The 26,875-nt window shown below is 40.5% G+C and overlaps 1 protein-coding gene across 1 annotated transcript in view; it reads left to right on the top strand.

The window, feature by feature from the left end:
• Window positions 1-26,875, top strand: part of LOC112230963 (atrial natriuretic peptide receptor 2) — a 45,630-nt gene that overhangs the window by 13,597 nt on the left and 5,158 nt on the right. Inside the window, exons 7-17 of the mRNA XM_024397401.2 lie at window positions 2,165-2,249; window positions 8,545-8,665; window positions 10,650-10,724; window positions 11,752-11,829; window positions 13,706-13,810; window positions 14,057-14,128; window positions 17,520-17,679; window positions 17,802-17,957; window positions 18,396-18,564; window positions 20,128-20,274; window positions 21,026-21,149. Coding sequence (XP_024253169.1) covers window positions 2,165-2,249; window positions 8,545-8,665; window positions 10,650-10,724; window positions 11,752-11,829; window positions 13,706-13,810; window positions 14,057-14,128; window positions 17,520-17,679; window positions 17,802-17,957; window positions 18,396-18,564; window positions 20,128-20,274; window positions 21,026-21,149 — 1,292 coding nt within the window. The remainder of the gene's footprint in view (window positions 1-2,164; window positions 2,250-8,544; window positions 8,666-10,649; window positions 10,725-11,751; window positions 11,830-13,705; window positions 13,811-14,056; window positions 14,129-17,519; window positions 17,680-17,801; window positions 17,958-18,395; window positions 18,565-20,127; window positions 20,275-21,025; window positions 21,150-26,875) is intronic.

Here is a 26,875-nt window from a genome sequence, read left to right as displayed (position 1 = left end):
CGGTTTGCAATTGCACATGGGGACAAAGATCGTACTTTATGGAGAAATGTCCTCTGGTCTGATGAAACAAAAATTGAACTGTTTGGCCATAATGACCATCGTTATCTTTGGAGGGAAAAGGGGGAGGCTTACACCACGAAGAACGCCATCCCAACCGTGAAACACGGGTGGCAGCATCATGTTGTGGGGGAGCTTTGCTGCAGGAGGGACTGGTGCACTTCACAAAATAGAGGGCATCATGAGGATGGAAAATTATGTGGATATATTGAAGCAACATCTCAAGACATCGGTCAGGAGGTTAAAGCTTGGTCGCAAATGGACAATGACCCCAAGCATACTTCCAAAGTTGTGGCAAAATGGCTTAAGGACAACAAAGTCAAGGTATTGGAGTGGCCATCACAAAGCCCTGACCTCAATCCTTTTGAATATTTGTGGGCACAACTGAAAAAGCGTGTGCGAGCAAAGAGGCCTACAAACCTGACTCAGTTACACCAGCTCTGTCAGGAGGAATGGGCCAAAATTCACCCAACTTATTGTGGGAAGCTTGTGGAAGGCTACCCGAAAAGTTTGACCAAATTTAACCAATTTAAAGGCAATGCTACCAAATACTAATTGTGTGTATGTAAACTTCTGACCCACTGGGAATGTGATGAAAGAAATAAAAGCTGAAAGAAATAATTCTCTCTGCTATTATTCTGACATTTCACATTCTTAAAATAAAGTGGTGATCCTAACTGACCTAAGACAGGAACTTTTTACTAGGACTAAATGTCAGGAATTGTGAAAAACTGATTTTAAATGTATTTGGCTGAGGTGTATGTAAACTTCCGACTTCAACTGTATTTCATGCGCAACATGGTTTTTCATGGAAGGCATGTATAGATGAAACATTTGAACACTGTGTAAGGAGAAACACTTCCTTTGAATAAATGTACATGTATTAGATAATAAAGAATAATTAGGTAGGCCGCCGCAATGAAGTGATATGGTATCTATAGATAACGAATGAGTGTTGCTTCTCATCAGCCTCCCAATCTCTCCAACAAGTGGAGTCCATCCACAAATAATGATCTGATGTACGAGTCTGGCTGTCTGTTGCCAGTGGCACAGAAGGAAGACCGGCATGATGATATACAGCATGGTTCCCCAACTGGCATGATTTTATTTGCCCCCCTCTACTTATTTCTACTTGCACATCATCATCTATCACTCCAGTGTTCATTTGCTAAATTGTAATTACTTCGCTACTATGGCCTATTTATTGCCTTATACCTCCTTACCTCGCCATTTGCACACGCTATATATAGACTTTCTTTTTTTCTATTGTTTTATTGACTGTATGCTTGTTTATTCCATGTGTTGTTGTTTGTGTCACACTGCTTTGCTTCATCTTGGCCAGGTCGCAGTTGTAAATGAGAACTTGTTCTCCAACTAGACTACCTGGTTAAATAAAAGTGGAATAAAAATAAATAAAAAATTTATTTTTTATATACAACACTAAAAACACCAGCAAGTCAGCTCCAAGTCATTTTGGAAATCTGTTCCAAAGTATTCCCATGCATTTTATTTATATATATATATATATATATATATATTATGTACATTTGTATATGATCACATACTGTGTATAAAGTTTGAAATTATTATGTTTTAGTCAAATATTTTATCTGTTTGGGCTTCTTTCGGTTAATTTGCAGTCTACAAATGATTAGTAATTATGTTCCTGCTCCCAGGCCATACGCTCAAGAGAAAATCGGCCCACGGCTGAATCTAGTTGCTATACATTATGCCTGGTGAACAAGGTTAAGGGACCAATAGGATCCTGCCTTGTTTAGGAATGACCTTCTGACTCAATTAGCACGAGTTGGACTGATGGGGAACTGGAATGACGCCCCACAGATGGTCACTTAAAGAAGAATGGTTGAAAAAGGCACATTTGAAAATACGATGTAACAAGTGGTGTGTTGAATATATCTTCAAGAAGCCACAAGTTTGAGTTTAATTTAGGCTAGTGTGGTAGTACAATTAGTTATTTTTTAGGAATTTCAGGATTGTTGAAATGTTCCTGGTGGTTATTGTGCCTGAAAGTGAAAATACAGAATATATTTATTTCAGGAATGTATTGTGGTTTTTTAAAGCATAATTTGGTTCGCTGTATTTTCAGCTCACCTTCCAGTGCTGGGGATTGTAGCTGTTGGGTCTGGCTTAGCCCTCATCATTTTTGGAATCTCCAGCTTCCTCATTTATAGGTGAGTTGTTTTGTTCACGCAGGCTTGTGCTCTGAAGACGGAGTAGTTGAAATAAACATCTTTCATCTTGGAGGGAGGGGTAGACGGAGAGAGGGAGCGATAGAGAGTGAGATATTTATTTATAAGGAACACAAAAGGTGCCAGCATGGAATTGACATGACTGTTGCCAGGAGCAACCACTCAGCAGCTGATGGTGCAGAAGTATGTCAGTTGCCAAGGCAAACTCCATTACACTACCTGGCCTAAATACAGTGCCTTCAGAAAGTATTCACACTTTTTCCACATTTTGTTGTTACAGCCTAAATTTAAAATGGATTCCATTGAGAATTGTTTTGCCACTGGCCAAAATACCCCATCATGTCAAAGTGGAATTGTGTTTTTAAAATTATATATTTTTTGTTGTAAAAAAATTAAAAGCTGAAATGTCTTGAGTCAATAAGTATTCAACCCTTTAGTTATGGCCTAAATAAGTTCAGGAGTAAAAATGTGTTTAACAACTCACAATAAGTTGCATGGACGCTGTGTGCAGTAATAGTTTTTAACATGATTTTTGAATGACTACCTCATCTCTGTACCCCACACATACAATTATCTGTAAGGTCCCTCAGTTGAGCAGTGAATTTCATACACAGATTGTACCACAAAGAGCAGGGAGGTTTTCCAATGCCTCGCAAAGAAGGTATAAAAATCGGACATTGACTATATCTTTGAGCATTGTGAAGTTATTAATTACACTTTGGATGGTGTGTCAATACACCCAGTCACTACAAAGATACAGGCGTCCTTCCTAACTCAGTTGCCGGAGAGAAAGGAGACCGCTCAGGGATTTCACCATGAGGCCAATGGTGAATTTAAAACAGTTACAAAGTTTAATCATCCAGGCTGTATCACATCCGGCCGTGATTGGGAGTACCATAGGGCGGCGCAGCGTCACCATTTGCAAATAAGAATTTGGCTGTGATAGGAGAAAACTGAGGATGGATCAACAACATTGTAGTTACTCCACAATACAAACCTAATTGACAGAGTGAAATGAAGGAAGCCTGTATGTACAGAATAAAAAATATTCCAAAACATGCATCCTGCTCAAGGTACTAAAGTAATACTGTGAAAAATGTGACAGTGTTATGTTTGAGGCAAATCCAATACAACACATTGAGTAGCACTCAACATATTTTCAAGCATAGTGGTGGCTGCATCATGCTATGGGTATGGACTGGGTAGTTTTTCAGGATAAAAAATAAACTGAATGTTGCTAAGCACAGGCAAAATCCTAGAGGAAACCCTGGTTCAGTCTGCTTTCCACCAGACACTGGGAGATTAATTTAACTTTCAGCAGGACAATAACCTAAAGTTACAGTTTTGACTTAAATCTGCTTGAAAATCAAAAACAATACCGAAAAAGGTTGTTTTTGCAAGGATCAACAAACAGTTGAATGTTGAAAAGAAAAATGGGCAATCCAGGTGTGGTAAGCTCTTAGAGACTTCCCAGAAAGACTCACAGCTGTAATTGCTGCCAAAGGTGCTTCTACAAAGTATTGACTCAGGGGTGGGAATACTTATGTACAGTTGAATTCGGAAGTTTACGTACACCTTAGCCAAATACATTTAAACTCAGTTTTTCACAGTTCTTGACATTTAATCCTCGTAAACAATTTCCTGTCTTAGTTCAGTTAGGATCACCACTTTATTTTAAGAATGTGAAATGTCAGAATAAGAGTAGAGAGAATTATTTATTTCAGGTTTTATTTCTTTCATCACATTCCCAGTGGGTCAGAAGTTTACATACACACAATTAGTATTTGGTAGCATTGCCTTTACATTGTTTAACTTGGGTCAAACATTTTCGGTAATCTTCCACAAGCTTTAAACAGTAAGTTGGGTGAATTTTGGCCCATTCCTCCTGACAGAGCTGGTGAAACTGAGTCAGGTTTGTAGGCCTCTTGCTCGCATACACTTTTTCAGTCCTGCCCACCAATTTTCTATAGGATTGAGGTCAGGGCTTTGTGATGGCCACTCCATTACTTTGACTTTGTTGTCCTTAAGCCATTTTGCCACAACTTTGGAAGTATGCTTGGGGTCATTGTCCATTTGGAAGACCCATTTGCGACCAAGCTTTAACTTCCTGACTGTATGTCTTTTAGATGTTGCTTCAATATATCCACATCATTTTCCATCCTCATGATGCCCTCTATTTTGTGAAGTGCACCAGTCCCTCCTGCAGCAAAGCACCCCCACAACATGATGCTGCCACCCCCGTGCTTCATGGTTGGGATGTGTTCTTCAGCTTGCAAGCCTCCCCCTTTTCCCTCCAAACGTAACGATGGTCCTTATGGCCAAACGGTTCTATTTTTGTTTCATCAGACCAGAGGACATTTCTTCAAAAGTATGATCTTTGTCCCCATATGCAGTTGCAAACCGTAGTCTGGCTTTTTTATGGCGGTTTTGGAGCAGTGGCTTCTTCCTTGCTGAGCGGCCTTTTAGGTTATGTCGATATAGGACTCGTTTTACTGTGGATATAGATACTTATGTACCTGTTTCCTCCAGCATCTTCACAAGGTCCATTGCTGTTGTTCTGCTGTTGCTGGATTGATTTGCACTTTTCGCACCAAAGTACATTCATCTCTAGGAGACAGAAGGTGTCCTCTTCCTGAGCGGTATGGCGGCTGCATGGTCCCATGGTGTTTATACTTGCGTACTATTATTTGTACAGATGAACATGGTACCTTCAGGCGTTTGGAAATTTCTCCAATGGATGAACCAAACTTGTGGAGGTCTACAATTTTTTTCTGAGGACTTGGCTGATTTCTTTTGATTTTCCCATGATGTCAAGCAAAGAGGCAGTGAGTTTGGAGGTAGGCCTTGAAATACATCCACAGGTACACCTCCAATTGACTCAAATTATATCAATTAGCCTATCAGAAGCTTCTAAAGCCATGACATAATGTTCTGGAATTTTCCAAGCAGTTTAAAGGCACAGTAAACTTAGTGTATGTAAACTTCTGACCCACAGGAATTGTGATACAGTGAATTATAAGTGAAATAATCTGTCTGTAAACAATTGTGGAATAATTACTTGTGTCATGCACAAAGTAGATGCACTAACTGACTTGTCAAAACTATAATTTGTTAATTAACAAGAAATTTGTGGAGAGGTTGAAAAACGAGTTTTAATGACTCCAACCTAAGTGTATGTAAACTTCCGACTTCAACTGTACATACATACTCATTCAAGGGTTTTCTTTATTTTTACTATTTTCTACATTGTAGAAAAGTAACGAAGACATCAAAACTATGGATAACACATATGGAAGTATGTGAGATATTGTTCTGTGAGATATTTTTTGTATTTCATTTGAAATAAATTAGCAAAAAATTCTAAAAACACATTTTCACCTTGTCATTATGTGGTGTTGTGTGTAGATGGGTGAGGAAAAACATTTGATTTAATCCATTTTGAATTTGGCCTGAAACACAGCAAAACGTGTAATAAGTCCAGGGGTATGTATACTTTCTGAAGGCACTGTAGTTGAACGCCTGCATCGTTACACTCGCATAATAATCATTAACACGTTACTTTGTTATTATTCTTTACACTGAATGTAGACTGAGATCTTTGGTTGATCCCCACTCGCATTGTATTGAACTTTGCTACAACATGTTTGTGAACTGATCTAGAGTTGTAGTGAGTTTTCAGAAATAAGTTATAGTTTTGCATAATTGGCTTTTTAATTGCGGTGGCAAAAAAACCCACCCGTGTGCTTATGCATCTGCTGGGAAAATAATTGGTACTCTGAACCCTGTCTATCTAGAGAAACATGTGAATGTTTGCGCTTGCTCTTCATGCAGTTGGAGTTTTGAGCTGTAAATAAAAGCATCTAACTGTCACCCCAAATATTGATGTTAATATTGTCCGTCACAGGTGGAACCTTGATAATTCATATTAATTATGTTTTAAATATTAAAACATTAATTTGCCTCTCTATTTGTCAGGATGTTAATGACCAAATCTTTATCTTTACCTATCACAGTTTCATCAAAATGTATGCCTGGGCCTCCCGGGTGGCGCAGTGGTCTAGGGGTCTGTGCCACCAGAGACTCTGGGTTCGCGCCCAGGCTCTGTCGCAGCCGGCCACGACCGGGAGGTCTGTGGGGCGACGCACAATTGGCCTAGTCTCGTCCGGGTTAGAGAGGGTTTGGCCGGTAGGGATATCCTTGTCTCATCGCGCACCAGCGACTCCTGTGGCGGGCCGGGCGCAGTGCACGCTATCCAGGTCGCCAGGTGCACAGTGTTTCCTCCGACACATTGGTGCGGCTAGCTTCCGGGTTGGATGCGCTCTGTGTTAAGGAGCAGTGCGGCTTGGTTGGGTTGTGTTTCGGAGGATGAATGGCTTTCGACCTTCATCTCTCCCGAGCCTGTATGGGAGTTGTAGCGATGAGACAAGATAGTAACTACTAACAATTGGAGACCACGAAATTGGGGAGAAAAAGGGGTCAAAAAAATGTATGCCTTAGAGACTGAAAAGTGAAACAGAAACAAGTGCATATAGACATATTTGTGGGGCATTAGCTTTAAATGAAACTCCATGGTTTGGTCATATATGGGGTTCTCTTATACCAAATGTGAACACATATTTTCTCACGGACGTCACCATTTATTGTGTGATTTTCTTCCATGTGTATCGGGCACCATTCAAAGGAGGGTCAGCTTAGCTTTCTAATGACGTCTGACTAGGGTTTAAATGTGTGTGCAGTGTGAGGGGGAAGTTGAGCAGAACCTACTAGGCTATGTAGTTTAATGGAGAGTTGGTCCAGCAAAGGTATTCACATATGGGATTTATGAAACAATAGAGCTAGTGTGGAGCCCCACACTCTGGTGCTGCGGCTGCCAGAGGCCTGCAAACGAAGGCCTTTAAATAGAAAAATACTTTTTGGGAAGAGATAATTGGTTTAATGGTGTTTCCTGCCCTGAAAGGTTGCGCTGCTCCCCTGCAATGATGTGAAATTTCCATTCTTCCATACGGGCACAGTCCAGAGAGCTTATATACCCACCGGCATGGAACAAATAACGTTACAAAATTGATTGTTTGTTGATTTGTGTATCTGGTTTTTGTTTTTACTAATTGTAGCTGATCAGACACCAACTTATCTTGTAGTTCTTATTTTTTGGTTCAACTTATGTCTGTTTTTGAAGTTTCTGAATTTAAACCCTATTAAAAACAGAATTTAACTTGAAAGCCCAGTGCCTTTTTTTAATACTCTAAACTGTCTGGAATGCAGGGCCATGGAGGTTTTCAATGTTAGGACCCAGCAAAAGGTTTTTGGACTGTTTGACTTGAAAATGTGCTCTAAAAGAAACAAATAATAGTCTCTTTTGGGGCCAACTCGGGTGGCTCAGTAGAAGCATAAAATCCACCAATATGCAAACGCTGCAATAATCCACTGCCACCATCTGGAAGTGTTTTACACCTTTTAGATTGGCCTGGAATGTGTGGGCTCTGCTCTTTTCAATGTGTCAAACTAATAAGGATTTCCCCCGCAAAATGCTCACTTTCTCAACATTTGAGCTATGCTTGAGGAAAAGAGTTTAATTTTAAAAACATGGACTTTTTGCAGCAAATCGGTGAATGCTGAGAAACACCAGGTCCTGAGAGATCTGCACCAGATGTGTTGATTCACTTGGATATTTTTTTCCAAGTCTCGGAGTGACTGCCAGTTATACTGGTGTTTTAAAAATAACACCAGAAAAAACGTCCTGAAATCAGTGACCTGAAAATTAAAATGTCAATAAATATTTAAGTGGGCTATTTTTGGTCACCCAGTATTTTCTGTTGGCCTGTTAACTTGCAGTTACAGTAACTTGCCGTTCGATCAACATCACGGAGGAAGCATTGTAGCATTACATTATTACAGACTGATTATTCACTATACCACAACTTATATTTGATCATTTTTTTAGTAGAGCTGTTTACAATTCAAACTATACCCTCTGACAGTGTTAGACTACTGAACCCAAATCATTCAACAATTGCATTTAACAGATAGCACCTGAGAAAATATCACTGACATAAAGATGAATATCTCATTTGAAATGGCAAGTTTCAAATCTGTTGAAAAATCACAAATACATTGCTCATCAGTAATGATTCTGTCACGGCTGATGATTCTGTCATTTCTGTTTCGCCAATCTGATAACAACCATTCCATGCATACTGCATCCACATGTGAGCGTTCAGTCCTGTGCCTTTGTTGTAAACCCCTTTATTAATGTGTCCTCCTGCTGTTCCTGTTGAAGGAAGCTGAAGCTGGAGAAGGAGTTGGCTGGAATGCTGTGGAGGATAAAGTGGGAGGACCTGCAGTTTGAGAGCCCCAACAAATACCCCAAAAAAGCAGGCAGCCGTCTGACACTCTCACAGGTACGTTTGTCTCTGAAATATCCTGTCAAGACTCAAGAGTTCAAACCAATGAATGGTCTGTAGTATGTTGTATATTAGTCATTCAGAGATATCTCATATTATGACATGCTGGTTGCCTAAAAGATTTCCTCACAATTTGATCTTAATATTGAATTTCAATTTATCAGTAGTCCTGGCACTGCAGTGCGTCAGAAATTAAGACGTTCTTGTTTCTCTGGCAGATTAGAATTCCATTTTAGTCTGTGAAATGAAAGGCTCATCCTCTCTATAGACCTAAAGTATCACAGAGGATAGATATCTGCCTCTGGGTACTATTATTGATGTCATTATTGTTTAGTAGCAAACAAAATAGCAAACATGGCATTAACATGTGTGAACATGTCAGTGTCTACATACAGAACATGTTTTACACCGAGAGAGAAACACAGAAAGACAGAGAAGGAGTGAAAGACGGTCCAAATCATTTGTTAGTTTATACATTCTTGAAAGTCTTCCCAGTGGTTTATTGAAGGTTGCTGGGTTTGCAATGGCAGACTCATATTAAATGATTGTTAAAATATCCCCAAGTCTGGCCCATACATACATACAATTCATATATTGTTGTTTTTTATATTACAACACTTGCTTCGAGAAAGAGATTTTGTTTAACAAAGTAATAGCTTGTCGACAAAATGATTGGCACCTCTGTTCTATTTTCATGTTATCTGACCATAGCACCACCTGGAGTTTGATCAACTACATTGGCACATTGGATTGGAACCGGTGCTTTGGTCATGTGACATGAAAATAGAGCTCTTTGGCCACACACGCCAGTGGTGGGTTTGGCGTTGAAAAACAGAAGCATATGCAGAAAAATGTGGTTGTGGGTCTTTTTTATGTTTTTTCTTCCACTGGTCCTGGGGCCCTTGTATCATGAACTTTACCAAGTACCAGGACATTTTAGACAAAACCTGGTTGCCTATGCCAGGAGGCTGACACTTGGCTGCAAGTGGATCTTCTAGCAAGACAGCAACCGCAAGCACCAATCATTAATCCACAAAGAAATGGTTAATTGGCCATAAAATCAACACTCAGTCTCCGGACATGAACAACATTAAAGCCCTGTAGTTTGAATTGAAGAGGGCAGTTCATAAGAGCAGAGTAGACCAAATAATATCAAGGATCTGAAGATTCTGAGATTCTGTGTGGAGGAATGGTCTAATATCCCTCCCAATGTGTTCTCCAATAACATACAATTTGTTTGAAAAGGGCTCAGTGTCATTATCCTCACAAGGGGAGAGTGAGAGTATTGCAAACAGGGGTGCTACTAATTTTTTTAATAATATTTGTATTATTTGTTAAACAAAATCTGTTTCTCTGAGCAATTGTATTAGTATAAAATAACAATGTATATATTTTTTGCATACAATATAGCTCAGTATTTGTATTATTTTATAGTCTTTTTTTTGCTCATCTTTATCAAGGGTGCCAATAATTACACACTTACAGTACACATGTACAGGAATTCATGCACACACTTTCTTCATTACAAGTTTTCAGTCCAATTCCTGGGATAAAACTGTGGAAAACATGTTGATTTACAAAACAAATGTATTTTCCAGTATGCCATGCGTTGCCAATATTTGCATTATTTACTAATATGTGGTGCATGCTGACACTTAATATATTCCCTCACTCCCTTTTCATTCACCCTGTGCACGCTCGTTCCTACACGTACATCTCCCCAGAATTCTGTTTGGCATATGAAAACATGCCAATTCTTCATTTACCTGGCAAATATACACTGAGCCTTTTTTAAAAATGTTTTGAGATATGAATAAAATGTTAAAGCTCTGAAAAGAACTCAATTGTATCAGTGAACATTGTATCGTTGCATTGTATATTTGTACATTTTATAATAACCAAACTGAACCTAATTGTAGTGTACCTGAACATTTCTCTGACTGTATCTTATCTGAGAAAGGATACTTGTTACTCCTTCCAGAGAGGCTCCAGCTACGGCTCCTTGATTACTGCCCATGGAAAATATCAGCTATTTGCTAAAACAGGCTATTTTAAGGTAAGGCTTTCTGAGTTCTGATATTTTCAACTCCTGCTCACTCCTTCACACCCACACATGTGCATGCTCACAGAGGAGATGGATAAGAGAGTGGGCGAGCTCCGCAGAGCTCAGCTCAGATGGCTGGTGAGACACAGAGTGTGGTTCACATCCCACCTCGCAGTCTGGACACCGCTAGCAACTTGTTGTTGTTGTTAATGTCTCTGTTTAACGAGTCTATTGAGAGGGTGGAGGAATATAATATCAATGTCAGGCCTTGAATGTTGATACGTGGCTGTTGGCTACATGTAACAATTTAGTTTGTTCTTCTATTCAACCATATAGGATTATATCCCTATGATCAAGTATCCAAAGTTTGTGTATTTTTCTCACTTTTTCTAGTTAGAATTCACACCTTGGATTTGATGGTACTTTCTCTGTAGATTGACTTATCTTTACATATCAAAGTGACAGATATAACTCTCCATCTCAGTAGCATAGAACAGATGTTAAATATAGCTGGCATATATACCATACACTATTATATCTACACTATAGTCCACCTATTGTCCCGTGTGTTTTCCCCTTTACCTTTCAAGAATTCTGTGAAAAATATGCATAGATATGTTCCCATTAGCATTATATTTGTCCTTTTCATTCTTCCCAATGAATGGATGCCTGTCCGTCACACAGATCCCATAGATGGTCACATTTAGGTCTCTCCTATTGAATTGTCATAGAAAAATAATACTATAGGCCAGGGTTTCCCAAACTCGGTCCTGGGGCCTCACAGGGGTGCCATTTTGTTTTTGCCCACTACACAGCTGATTCAAATAATCAAAGCTTGATGATGAGTTGATTCTTTGAATGAGCTGTGTAGTGCTAGGGCAAAAACGAAAACGTGCACCCAGGGGGGTGACCCAGGACTGAGTTTGGGAAACCCTACTAAAGAACATATCTCTATAGTCCCAGTACACTACACAGCAGTCTGTCGCTCAACCTGCAGTAGAAGGTTTTTAATCTCCATCTCTTTATCTCTTTGACACAGGGAAACCTGGTGGCCATCAAACATGTGAACAAGAAGAGGATCGAGCTGACCAGACAAGTGCTGTTCGAGCTCAAACATGTAAGTCCAGACCAGTACCCAATGTTTAACTGTGTATGTCTGCTGTTATTACTTAAAGTTATTGTCATAAAGTCTGGTGGGTTGTTTATCTCCTTACTGCCTCACTGCAGAGGGGTATACATTCCTGAAGCGTTTGTTAAGATTAGTCCAGCGAGTGGTCTTTTCCCTCTTATACGTCATTGATGATTTAGTGTTATTGGCTGCTATAGAGACCACTCACCTGATTTCCCCATGTTTGAACCAGTCACCGATGAAAGGACTTGGGTCCAAACTAGTAAACAGTCTGACCCTCCTGGACTAGAGTTGAATGTCCCTTTACCGGGGCACTGCCTCATGTTGTTTTAGGTGAGCATGCCTCTGTTTATGACCCCTCTGCAGCAGCAGTATTAGAATGAGGCTCTCCCACTGAGGTGGTAAAACCAGTGTGGGCATTGGGGGGTGTGTGCTGAATCATTACCAAGTTGTTCGAAGGAGGGCCTCTTTCACGCCGCTACAGAAGATGTCTTATTACTGAACCTGTGCTGCTGCTGTTAAAGACTCAGATCCTCAAACGTCCTCCAACATCAGCTGCAACAGCTGTGGATGAAGAAAATTGTCTCCATTTATGAGACAGTGACAGAGAAATGTGTGGGGGGGGGAAGAATACATCCGACTTGAAACACGATGTGGGAAAGACAAAACATTGCTGAAACATATTAGTTTGAGGCTAATGAAAGGCCAGACGTTAGTCAGTGCTATTATCGGATCTCTGGGTCTGTATTAATTGAGTTATCATCTGTGCCATGGACAAGGCTCTGGGCAGCCTAGACCCCACCCCCTCGCTCTCTCGCTCTGAACTGTGGCCCAGTAGATGGGAAGGCCCTGGATGCCTCTACTCAGCGATGGCGGGTGGGCGGCGCACTCAGGAGAGACACCAGTCTGAGCTGGCTGCTCATCAGACGCCCCAGGGACCTGATCGGCTGTCAGTTCCCCGCTCATGAAAGAGCCGACCAGATGAGGGAGAGTGGGGCCTGCCAATGGAAACTTAACCGTTTGTCTTTGAGGCTATCCTCCCCCTCTTCTCTCCTATCCTCCCTTTGCTAGTGTTCCGCAGGGGAAATTATATAGGCCAAAGGGTATGCTAACTTCTCCTGAGCTGTGAAACAGGAGCAACTGACTCCCTGGTTTTGGTGTTTCAGCAGCTGTCACTCACCTCTGTTAGTGAATCGGCCCCAAACCAAAACACACTGTACAGGTTATTCTCACTGTTTTTGGAAGTTTCACACTGCTCTGAGATATTATGTATATCCTCCCTGCCAGGGCATGGATGTATTGAAACAGAGAGGATGTGTGGACTGGATTCAATTTCACTCTGTTGTTTATACATACACATCATATGGAACTTTTAAATACAGAGCATGCAACGCTTTCCTATGTGACAAGCCCGAACATCATTTATAGGATTTTGTTTTGTATGCTTTTATTTGACATGATTCATTTTTGGATGAGATCCCAGGTTGTAAAAAGAGGACATGGAATTAATGATAATTTTCCATGTAGTGCCTTTTACACGTTTGACTGCTATGCACTCATATTAGAGCCAGTACCTCCTTTCAACACCTCTGCATTTTTTCACATGCTGTAAGTTCCCACAACACTGCCTCATTCATAACCTCCCGGCCCAAGTTATTCACATGCACGTGTCAACTGGATGGCCAATGAGGGAATGCTATACTCAACGTGTAGAAAAGACACTGTACCAAAACCTGCACGCTGTAAATGGACTATTCTGATGAGGTGCTTTTTTTGGGGTTGCTTTTCTAGAAAGGAAAAACCATATCTATTGCCATATGAGAGAGAGAGAGAGAGATTTGAATGTCAATTTGTTTGTTTACAGATGAGAGATGTGCAGTTCAATCATTTAACCAGATTCATCGGTGCCTGCATTGACCCTCCCAACAACTGCATCGTGACTGAATATTGTCCCAGAGGTAGTCTTCAGGTAAGATCTCACAATCATTCCGTTTAATAGCATTTCAATTGTGTTTGCATGTTTTGCCAAGTATAATCACTTGGACCAACTAGAATATTGAAATGACCATTCGGTGTGGTCTTGCTAATTTTATTATTCATTCATTTATTATTCATTCAAATGATGGATACGTTATGTGAAACAGGGAGATGTCAGATGAATTAGAGCGATGTCAGGATTAGCGATGTCAGCTGAAAATTGTACTTCTACTTCCAGGACATTTTGGAGAATGAGAGCATCAATCTGGACTGGATGTTCCGCTATTCACTCATCAACGACATAGTCAAGGTATGTGTCCTGTTTGATAGCAGCCAACAATACATGTACTATGATTGTAACTGCAGTTGGGTTGTTTTGAGGTCACATGGGTACCTTATTAGGGTGGCGCACAATTGGCCCAGCGTCGTCCGGGTTAGGGGAGGGTTTGGCCGGGGTAGGGTAGGGTTTGGCCGGGGTAGGGGTGGGTTTGGCCGGGGTAGGGTAGGGTTTGGCCGGGTTAGGGGAGGGTTTGGCCGGGGTAGGCTATCATTGTAAATAAGAATTTGTTCTTAACTGACTTGCCTAGTTAAATAAAGGTTCAATGAGAATGTCTAATGAATATTAGAGAGAGTAGGTATTGATGTAGCACATGTGGATGTGTGAAACTTACTTCTCAGGCTGAAGTGTCCCCACTTACACCAGCGAATAGCAAGCTTTTTGCGTGGCGCCGACTCGTAACACGTTTCAGGAGGGCGGTCACGTGTGCTAGCAAGACAGAGGTCTTGGGTTCGAGCCTCGTCATGAGCTGAATCAGGAGGAGGTGTTGCTCACTAATCAAGCAGTGTGACGCCCTTTACATTGGCATCACACTTAGTATGACCGAAAACTTCACTCTGGTCTCATAGACTAGAAGTAACATAGTAAATTTAAATCCGGGACACTTAAATTAGTATGATATGTTATGTTTGGTGTGGTTACATAAGTCAGACGGTTACTTAAGGCAAAACCAGCAGTGGCTGGGCGTATAACACGAACGTCTAGCTACCCAAAGGTTGCGTGCGTGAATCTCATTACGGACCACCTTAGCATATTAGGTAATTAGTAACTTTGCAAATATTTAATACTTTCTAGCTACTTTGCAACTTTTTAACATGTTAGCTAACCCTTCCCCCACACAATTTTTTCTTGGTAATCTTAAACAAATTTACTTTGAAACTAAAGTATACACCTCACACACATGGTTATGGGCTTTAAAAAAAGAAGACGCCTGTAGCATGTCAGATATAGAGTTGAAATGTATTACATTTAAAATTTTCATCCCAATATTACATTTTATATACAGAACCAGTCAAGTGTTTGGACACCTACTGATTCAAGGGTTTTTCTTAATTTTTTACTATTTTCTACATTGTAGAAATGTAGTGAATACATCAAAACTATTAAATAACACACGTGTTAAACAACTCAAAATATAGTTTATATTTGAGTTTATTGATGACAACTTTGCACACTCTTGGTATTCTCTCAACCAACTACATGAGGTAGTCACCTGGAATCCATTTCAATTAACAGGTGTGCCTTGTTAAAAGTACATTTGTGGAATTTCTTTCCTTAATGCATTTCAGCTAATCAGTTGTGTTGTGACATGGTAGGGGTGGTATACAAAAGATAGCCCAATTTGGTAAAAGACCAAGTCCATGTTATGGCAAGAACAGCTAAAATAAGCACAGAGAAACGACAGTTCATCATTACTTTAAGACATGAAGGTTCGTCAATCCGGAGAATTTCAAGAACTTTGAAAGTTTCTTCAAGTGCAGTCGCAAAAACCATCATGCGCTATGAAAGGAAGACCTGAGTCACCTCTGCTGTAGAGGATACGTTCATTAGAATTACCAGACTCAGAAATTGCAGCCCAAATAAATGATTCCTAGAGTTCAAGTAACAGACACATCGCAACATCAACTGTTCAGAGGAATGGTTGAATTGCTGCAAAGAAACCACTACTAAAGGACACCAATAATAAGAACAGGCTTGCTTGGGCCAAGAAACACGAGCAATGGACATTAGACAGGTGGAAATCTGTCTTTTGGTATGATGAGTCCAAATTTTGGATTTTTGGCTCTAACCGCTCTGCCTTTGTGAGAGTAGGTGGACAGATGATCTTCGCATGTGTTGTGCCCACCGTAAAGCATGGAGCAGGAGGTGTGATGGTGTGGGGGTGCTTTTGCTGGTGACACTGTCAGTGATTTATTTAGAATTCAAGGCACACTTAACCAGCATGGCTTCCACAGCATTCTACAGTGATACGCCATCCCATCTGGTTTGCGCTTAGTGGGACTATCATTTGTTTTTCAACAGAACAATGACCCAACAAACCTCCAGGCAGTGTACGGGCTATTTGATCAAGAAGGAGAGTGATGTAGTGCTGCATCAGATGACCTGGCCATCACAATCACTTGACCTCAACCCAATTGAGATGGTTTGGGATGAATTGGACTGCAGAGTGAAGGAAAAGTAGCTAACAAGTGCTCCGCGTATTTGGGAATTCCTTCGAGACTGTTGGAAAAGCATTCCTCATGAAGCTGGTTGAGAGAATGCCGGGTGTGCAAAGCTGTCATCAAGGCAAAGGGTGGCTAAAATATATTTAGATTTGTTTTTAACACTTTTTTTTGTTACTACATGATTCCATATGTGTTATTTTATAGTTTTGATGTCTTCAATATTATTCTACAATGTAGAAAATTGTAAAAAGAAAGAAAAACCCTTGAATGAGTAGGTGTATCCAAGCTTTTGACTGGTACTGTACATCACAAAAGACTGACATATAATAAAACCGTTCTACAAAGAATCACCAGAGTTTTGGCGGCTTTTCAAAATGATGTTGAGTAATTAAGGAATTCTTAACATTTAACATTCCACCCATGAGGCCCCTAGCTCGTTTGACTGCAGGAAAGGACTACCCCTTTAACCCAACTCTTAACCGTAACCCCTTACCCCTAGCCTTGCTAACGTCACCCACCTAGCTAGCGTTAGCCACCTACCTAATATAAGCCAGAAAAATTGGAATTCGTAACATATTATACATATTGTAAATGTAACATATTGTACGAATTGCAATTTGTAACATATCATACAAATTGTAACATCATATGTAATGTAACATTTCATGCTACAGGGAAACAGATTTACATTTACTATGTTACATCTACCCCTGAGTCCAGGTTGAAAACTTAGAAAGCAACATAATGACAACTTCGCTACAAAATTCCTTCCGCTTAATCAAATGTAATCATCCATGTATTTTCAAGAATTATTTTTAGCCTGCTCTAACAAAAGGGCTTTTTTTATATGGATCATGGAGGAAATTAACCAAATTGCTGTTAAAATAACAGTCCGTCAAGCTGTCAACAACAGGGACTTTCTAACAAGCAAAAGGCACTATAAGCCACATTCTGACATACGCTCCTACAAATATTAGACATATACATGACAGTGCACTTTTTGTGTCCCCGTAGGAATTAGATTTCCCATGTGAAATGTACTACTTGAAACACTTAGCTCTGTGCAGAATTTCCATCACATTTCCATTTCGATCAAACTCAAAACATTATTTCCACATGATCAGATGTGTATGTTTTCATGTATGCTATACTGGAGGATATTTATTTTTGAACGGTCAATTTAATGCTTGCTCCGTCAGGGAATGAACTATCTTCACAACAGCTACATCGGCTCCCATGGAAATCTGAAGTCATCTAATTGTGTGGTGGACAGTCGATTTGTGTTGAAAATTACGGATTACGGCCTGGCCAGTTTCCGTTCATCATGTGAAAATGACGACTCGCACGCACTCTATGCAAGTAGGTCAACATTGCCAGCCGAGGTGATCACTTTGCCTCTTCACCAATGGAAGAAAACAAAATGGAGGATTGGATAAAGGAGAAGATGCTCAGTGGTTAATGTGAGTTTGTTGTGTTTCTAGAGAAGCTGTGGACGGCCCCTGAGTTGTTGATCTACGACAGACACCCTCCACAGGGCACCCAGAAAGGAGACGTGTACAGCTTTGGCATCATACTACAGGAGATAGCCCTGAGGAATGGACCCTTCTATGTGGACGGCATGGATCTGAGCCCCAAAGGTAAAACTAATTATGCTAATAAATGCAGGTTGGCATTTATTGTAATGACTCATGTACTGGAGGCAGCTCTGCAGAGTGGTCACTAACTGGCACAGCCACAAAGTCATCAAATCTGATTTTAAACCTAACCTTAACCACTCTGCTAACCCTAATGCCTAACCCTTAACATGAATTAAGACCAAAAAGACAAACTTTTTTGCCCCATTTCCTCCTTCATGCATGTTCCCTAATGCATAAAGAAAATCATCTTCCGGGTTGGACCACTCCAGTCCTTGGCTCAAGGGCTGCAGTACTGCTGGTTTCAGTTCTCCCTAGGACTTTATGGATCGATCAATTTCCTAGAGACTGCAGTGCGCACACGCACGCACACACACGCACGCACACACACACACACACACACACACACACACTAACACTCCCCTATCTTGACTACTGCAGAGATAGTGCAGAAGGTGCGTAACGGCCAGAAGCCTTACTTCCGGCCCACCACAGACAACAGCTGCCACTGTGAGGAGCTGACCATCCTGATGGACAGCTGCTGGGCCGAGGACCCCGTCGAGCGGCCCGACTTTAGCCATATCAAGATCTACATCACCAAACTCAACAAGTGAGCACCGATCACCACCATGCCCCAAAATGGCTGCCTAGCTCCTCCATGTAGATCATATTTTCTTTGGATTTATTTTTATCAAGAAGCTTGAAAAGGAAAATGGAGGATATAATTGAAAGAAGTTGATATTATCAAGAGATGCTAGAAAAGGGAATAGCATTAATATAAATAAGATGAAAGAAAGTGGTGCTGCTTATCACACACAAATAATTTCAGATCAGAGCGATAGGAAGTCTTCATCCTCCACAAGTGTGGAGTTTATATTTATCTTGTTGTTCTTCATGGCCTACCCCATGCATTATTCAGATGCATATTTTGGTTTCTGTGTGGGTGCGTGTTCCCTTGAGCTGGGCAGACCTGTCACAGAAGGAGAAATATGTGATCTACCTGCTGATCAAAATCCAGAAAACCTTGAAGATGTGGAGTGACCTCTGCAACCAAGAAAACCAAGTGCTTTATGAGCTGTGGGAGGAAATCAGACCCTGGTGTTTGTTTTGTCACCGGATCAAGCTTTCAGGGCCATATTCCTTTTCCCTACAACACCCCCACTATCAGATGTGTCCCCTTGCTGCAGAACTGTTTTCATGTCATTCAACGCTTCTGTATTTCTTACAAGTACAAAGGCTGTTTGTTTTGGCGAGTTAGACGTACTCCGTTTGAATTCTGACAGTTGTGACAGGGAGATCACAACACAGGTTGTGGTTCATTATATTGACTGGCGGCTTGGCCGTGTGGCTCAAAGCAGGGCTCTGGATCGGTCTGTCTGTCACGTTAACATATAGCCACTTGCATCGCTAGCCTCAGTGATACTTCTGGCCAATTCCACTGGCCTGAGGTAAGAGAGACATGATTGATACCTCTCAGAAGCACTTCATTTCATTCCGTAAATATAATTTATTGGCGTAGTGGCTGATGGCGTGTTATTTTTGGTGTGTGAAACCCTGGCTGAAGGACACAAGAACAAACAGGGTCTTTAGTAATCAGTGTCGTAAACGATCTGATGTAGCCCACATAAGGGGCTCTCACTTTGTGTATTACAAATGGCTGAATTCACTTCTCTGTAAGTGACCTTGATTATTATGATAACCATTCGGCTGGGTAAAGAATGTGAAATCTCTCCCCTCCTATGGGTCCTCAGTCCTCAGTGACAATCCTTATGATTCAGGGCCGGGGCCAGTCTATCGTGTACTTTAAGAGAGTAAGCTGTGTATCCTTCACGTGATTACCCTTGATGCACTGCTATTTACCACCGTCTGTATTTAATGTCTTGATTTAGCGTCGTGTTCCTCTACATGTGGGTGTATGATCTATGACCCATTAGAGATGTGGGAAAGATTCCAAACACTGAGTGTACAGTACTGGACAGCTACAGTATAGCCCTGAATGACTCAATCACTGTGCTGTATAGACAAAGGGTCTGAAAAGTACGACCATGAAGTCAGTTCTGAAATACACATTGAATAGACCATATTAGGTGAGGTTAATGGAATGGAAAGATTTTTCATTTAGAATGTCAACAAATGAATGGGTATGTCATCTTTCTGTCTGTTTGTGTCACAGGGAGGGAAGTACCAGTATTCTGAACAACCTGCTGTCCAGGATGGAGCAGTACGCCAACAACCTGGAGAACCTGGTAGAGGAACGAACGCAAGCCTACCTGGAGGAGAAGAGAAAAGCCGAAAATCTACTTTACCAGATCTTGCCACAGTCAGAATAATTATTATTTGGATTCTCCTCTTGCACTATTATGTTTATACATCTGAACTTCTGATTATCAAACAGAGAAAATTAGACTATTTTCTGTGTTGTGCCGTTCCACCTATTCATTGTTTAAATTCCACGGCGTGGAAGAGTGCATCAGCTTTCACTTCTATCTCACACTTTTTTTGAAATATACACATTTACAGTTACGTAAGCAGAGAGGAGATGAAAGGGCAAGGCAAGATGGGAGCTGACAAGCAAACTTCTCATTAACCAGAACTAGGAGGAGAAATGTGATAGGGGGGTTAAGCACCTCTGATAATACGAAAGCAGCAAATGACAAGCCATGTCCTCAGTCTATTTAAGCTGTCTGTCTCAGTGGTGTAGTCACACTCATTTACCATCCCATTGTCTGCCCAAATGTCTCCCCCCAACCTTAAGCCCTTTTGACAGGCAGAAAAGGGCCTGAGAAAACGGAGCGATACCTTCTCTCACTGCAGAATTCAGCCTATTTGACTAGAGTCCTGGGTTAACCTAGCTACTAGTGCTACACTGTGCCCCTGGCTCTTTAATGTAATTACTGTCCTTTAAAATATTCATGGAAAGGAAGTGATACTGTTAGGATCTGCTTATACTATAGCTTCCCTTATTCATTGTGGACCGTAGCTGCCAAGCTTACTGTCACTGTTGATTCATAGGTCTGTATTAGCATTTCACTCTGCATTGTTTAACTAAATTTGTGTTCTCTTATCCACAGCTCAGTAGCAGAGCAGCTAAAGCGAGGGGAGACGGTCCAAGCGGAGGCATTTGACAGTGTGACAATCTACTTCAGTGACATTGTAGGCTTCACATCAATGTCAGCTGAGAGTACACCACTGCAGGTAAACAACTGTTCGTAGAGATATCCACTACTAACCAACATCAGATTACATACCTTACACAATGGTATTCAAACTTTTTTATCGGGAGCCTCATTTTTTTTGTTGTTTTTTTGCTATAATTTCTTGGGATCCCACCCCAAATCAAATGACTCATAAATAAAATCGGTAGATTAAAATTTTTACATCAAAAAATGATCATTTTCTTCTCTCTTATCCAAATTAAGAGAGCCAATAAATACATTTACTTATTTGTCTATCTTTCATATATATGTGTGTGTGTGTGTGACTGTGTGTGACTGTGTGTGTGTGTGACTGTGTGTGACTGTGTGTGTGTGTATTATTTGTTTTTTAAATGTGTCGACCCCGACTTTGAATACCATATGTATGTGCAGTTAGTTTTGCTAAGTAAAATGCACTCAATATTTATTGAGTCAAAGTATTAATTCACCGGGGGAAATTAGACTTCCTGTATGGGTGGTGTTTATATTTATTGAACCTTTATTTAACTAGGCAAATCAGTTAAGAACTAATTCTTATTTACAATGACGACCTACCCCGGCCAAACCGGACGACACTGGGCCAATTGAGCACCGCCCTATGGGACTTTCAATCAAAGCGGGTTGTGATGCAGCCTGAAATCGTATCCAGGGTCTGTAGTGACGCCACTAGCACTGAGATGCAGTGCCTTAGACCGCTGCGCCACTCGGGAGGATAAGAATGTTGTAACCGAAAGGTCGCTGGTTCTAATCCCGAGCCGACTAGGTAAAAAAATCAAGTTGATGTGCCCTTGAGCAAGGCTTTTAACCCTAACTGCTCCTCTAAGTCGCGTTGGATAAAAGTGTCTGCTAAATGACTACAATGTCAACTCTCTCCCAAGACACTCCGAGGTAGCTGACATGAAAGTTTAAATATATGTTGATCCAAAAGCTCATTATAAGAAAAGAAGAGAATGTGAAGAGGAGCTTCTTTGTCACTTACGTAACCTCACAGAGCCTATTAGAGCACCTACCGTATGTCTCCTAGTATAAAGCATTCCCACACTGAGGCCACAACTCAAAATAGTACTGAGAGCTGAGAGCATATTGACGCATTGTTGAGTCACTGGATGCCATAGCTGCAATGGAATTTCTTTCTCAGATGAAGAAGATTTCAAGACCACTCATATCATTGAGAGACCCTTCAACAGGGTCTAAATGTACTGTATGACGATGAAAGGCCTATGGGATGGTTGTAATGGTCTCAATGGTTTTACGTGCAGTGCCCCAACATGTTGTTTTTCCCCCAAATAACATTTTGGTCATTCAGAACTCTGAAATGTATCCAGAGGAACCAGGTTTTTTTCTTGATGCAACTTGTGCCAGGAATTAAGATGGTGTTACTGGAGTGTTTCTTCTAAAGTTGTGAAGATACTTTACAGCAGCGATTCTACACTGGTGCGTTGCGGGAGGCTTTGAGTGGCTTGCGGGTGTCAGTAAAAAAAACATAATCATTTTAAAAATACTGCATTCTGAATTGAAGCAACGTAAATCAAGTAGAAAGTGTGTAGAAATGATGAGGTTACTTTTTAAAATAACTTGATTTAGAGAACAAAAAGTCTTCAATCACAATATTTTCAATATAGTGCTGTTAGCAGCACTATTTTGGTTAATTTTCTGGTCTCAAGCCAGTAAGTTTAACATTCTTTACCATGAATATGGGCAAAATTGTATTATTGACAATGAAAGAGGTGGGAATGTTGTTCCCTTGTCATGTAATTGCTACATTTACTATCTGTGTAGCATAAAAATTTGTTTTCCAGATTGTATTTTGCCAATTATTTTTCATGATGTAAATATTGTATCGCAACTGAGACAACCTGGTTCAATTTGGGTTCCGAGGCAAAACCAGTTGAAGGACCACTGTTTTTTTTTACCCAGACTGATCAATTCTATACATCCAGCAGAAAGCTACTTACAAGAACAGTCATACATCTACCTTTCAGCAAATGAATGTTCATATAGCCCAGAGCTAAGAATCCATCCACTAGCTTTTAGTAGCAGTGTAATACAGTATATTGAATGTCAGTTATTCTACCCATGATTTTCAGGTCAATGATCTATTTAATTAAGACTACAGAACGCAGAGTATTATTTAACATTAGTGTGGCTTTGAGGTTCAGGTATCTCATCAACCATTTAGTGCTCTATTTAGTTAACATACAGTACCAGTCAAACGTTTGGACACATACTCATTCATAGGTTTTTCTTTATTTGTACTATTTTCTACATTGTAGAATAATAGTGAAGACACCAAAACTTTGAAATAACACATGGAATCATGTAGTAACCAAAAAAGTGTTAAACAAAACATATTTTAGATTCTTCAAAGTAGACACCCTTTGCCTTTGACAGCTCTGCACACTCTTGGCATTCTCTCAACCTGCTTCACCTGGAATGCTTTTCCAACAGTCTTGAAGGAGTTCCCACATATGCTGAGCACTTGTTGGCTGCTTTTCCTTCAATCTCCGGTCCAAATCATCCCAAACCATCTCAATTGGGTTGAGGTCGGGTGATTGTGGAGGCCAGGTCATCTGATGCAGCACTACATCACTTTCCTTCTTAGTCAAATAGCCCTTACACAGCCTGGAGGGGTGTTGGGTCATTGTCCTGTTGAAACACAAATGATAGTCCCACTAAGCACAAACCAGATGGGATGGCGTATCGCTGCAGAATGCTGTGGTAGCCATGCTGGTTAACTGTGCCTTGAATTCTAAATAAATCACTGACCATTTCACCAGCAAAGCACCATCAAACCATCTCCTCGATGCTTCATGCAGAGATAATACATTCACCTACTCTGTTTCACAAAGACACAGCGGTTGGAACAAAAATCTCAAATGGAACGAAAAATGTCCATTGTTTGTGTTTCTTGGCACAAGCAAGGCTTCTTCTTATTGGTGTCTTTTAGTAGTGGTTTCTTTGCAGCAATTTGACCATGAAGGCCTGATTTTCACACAGTCTCCTCTGAACAGTTGATATTGAGATGTCTGTTACTTGAACTCTGTGAAGCATTTATTTGGACTGCAGTTTCTGAGGCTGGTAACTCTAATGAACGTATCCTCTGCAGCAGAGGTAACTAAGGTCTTCCTTTGCTGTGGCGGTCTTCATGAGAGCCAGTTTCATCATAGCGCTTGATGGTTTTTGCGACTGCACTTGAAGAAACTTTACATTTTCCGGATTGACGAACCTTCATGTCTTAAAGTAATGATGGACTGTTGTTTCTCTGAGCTGTTCTTGCCATAATATTGACTTGGTCTTTTACCAACTTGGGCAATCCTATATATACCACCCCTACCTTGTCACCACACAACTGATTGGCTCAAACGCATTAAGGAAAGAAATTCCACAAATTAACTTTTAACCATGCACACCTGTTAATTGAAATGCATTCCAGGTGACTACCTCATGACGCTGGTTGAGAGAATGCCATGAGTGTGCATACAGTAGCTGTCATCAAAGCAAAGGGTATATGCCGTTACTGACAACTTACATCAGCCCCTTAAACTGTGGAAAATTTTAAAGGACATTGGCTTAAAAAATCCCCATAAGGTAAAATCCTGTAGTATTGGCCTGGATATTAATGATGTTTTATGTTATGACCAGGCACAGGTTGCAAATTAATTTAACACATTTTTTACTATAGCCTCATCTCTGGTTAAGAAGTTACCCATCTGCTCTGGACACTGGCCAGTCTTTCATTAATAACTTTTACCATAGCAAAGGTATCACAAATTATTTGCACAAACAAAGCAACTGGGCTGGATAATCTTCCTGCCAAGAATCATAAAGGATAGTGCTTTTGTCAATGCTAAAATGATAACACATATTGTAAACCTTTCTATTAGTAGTGGTACATTTCCCAAGGATCTCAAAATAGCCCGGGTGGTTCCATTCCACAAGAAGAGCAGTAAAACAAATGTAGGAATCTACAGGCCTGTGTCAATCCTTAGCAACTCATCCAAAGTTATTGAGAGATTTCTTTTTAATCAACTTGAGGGATACCTTCTTGAGCACAAACTACTTTATGATCTACAATCTGGCTTTACTACAATAGCTCATTCCACTGATACTTGCCTTATCCACCTTTTTGACCACATTAAAAATCGCAAAAGTAAACAGAACTGCGAGGAGCACTTTTTCCATACAGGCATTTGTCTATGTAATAGCCTTCCCTTGGAGATAAAGCAAATAAAAAGTAAAAATTGCTTTAAAAAGCAGGCATCGTTGTCTAATTTGGTGAAGGTTGTCCAAGTAAGGGAAACTACCCCACTGCCCCTTGTGCCCCTAATGCTGGTTTGGTGTATTTATTTGAAGGATCGATGCGATGTGCAGTTAATAGATTGTTATAATGTGAAATGAATATGGTTGATTTTTAAGGTTAGGGAGAAGTGCAGTGAAAAGTGACACTTTTTAGGATGTCAATATACATGAATGTATTTATGGTTGTTTGTATTTTTGTCTTCTCTTTTAATCGTGTTATTGTTTTACTATCAAGGACCACTTTGGAAATAAGCATTTTAATTAATACTTTGATATCCTCTGGGTCCACATTGTTGTAAATGTCTGTAGCTCAAAATAAATGGAATTAAATTCAAAAAGGTGGCTGCTTTTGAAGAATCTCAAATAATTAAATATGTTTTGATTTGTTTAATACTTGTCTGGTTACTTCATGATTCCATATGTGTTATTTCATAGTTTTGATGTCTTCACTATTATTCTACAATGTAGAAAATAGTAATAAAAAATGAAATAATAATATTGAATGAGTAAGTGTGTCCAAACTTTTGACTGGTACTGTATATAATTAAATATTAGATTAAGTCAAAATGGTTTAACAAATAATGATACGCCCATCTGAAACTTCAACTACAGATAACAAACAGATCACTGAACATTTCGAATCCCCCGTACCTTCTCCACTATGCAATCTGGTTTCCGAGCGGGTCATGGATGCACCTCAGCCACACTCAAGATCCTAAACGATATCATAGCCGCCATCGTTAAAAGACAATACTGTGCAGCCGTCTTCATCGACCTGGACAATGCTTTCGACTCAAATGTCAATCACTGCATTTTTATCGGCAGAATCAACAGCCTTGGTTTCTCAAATGACTGCCTCGCCTGGTTCACCAACTACTTCTCAGACAGAGTTCAGTGTGTCAAATCGAAGGGCCTGTTGTTCGAACCTCTGGCAGTCTCTATGGGGGTGCCACAGGGTTCAATTCTTGGGCCGACTCTTTTCTCTGTATACATCAATGATGTCGCTCTTGCCGCTGGTGATTCTCTGATCCACCTCTACGCAGACGACACCATTCTGTATACTTCTGGCCCTTCTTTGGACACTGTGTTAACAAACCTCCAAACGAGCTTCAATGCCATACAACGCTCCTTCCACAACCTGCAACTGCTCTTAAATGCAAGTAAAACTAAATGCATGCCTTTCAACCGATCACTGCCCGCACCCGCCCAACATCACTACTCTGGACGTTTCTGACTTAGAATATGTGGACAACTACAAATACCTAGGTGTCTGGTTAGACTGTAAATCCTCCTTCCAGACTCACATTAAGCATCTCCAATCCAAAATTAAATCTAGAATCGGCTTCCTATTCCGCAACATAGGATCCTTCACTCATGCTGGTAAACATAATAACTGACTATCCTACCGATCCTTGACTTCGGCAATAT

Source organism: Oncorhynchus tshawytscha, linkage group LG33, assembly GCF_018296145.1.
Source record: "Oncorhynchus tshawytscha isolate Ot180627B linkage group LG33, Otsh_v2.0, whole genome shotgun sequence".
Taxonomy (NCBI): Eukaryota; Metazoa; Chordata; class Actinopteri; order Salmoniformes; family Salmonidae; genus Oncorhynchus; species Oncorhynchus tshawytscha.
This window is presented reverse-complemented; position numbering and strand designations above follow the sequence as displayed.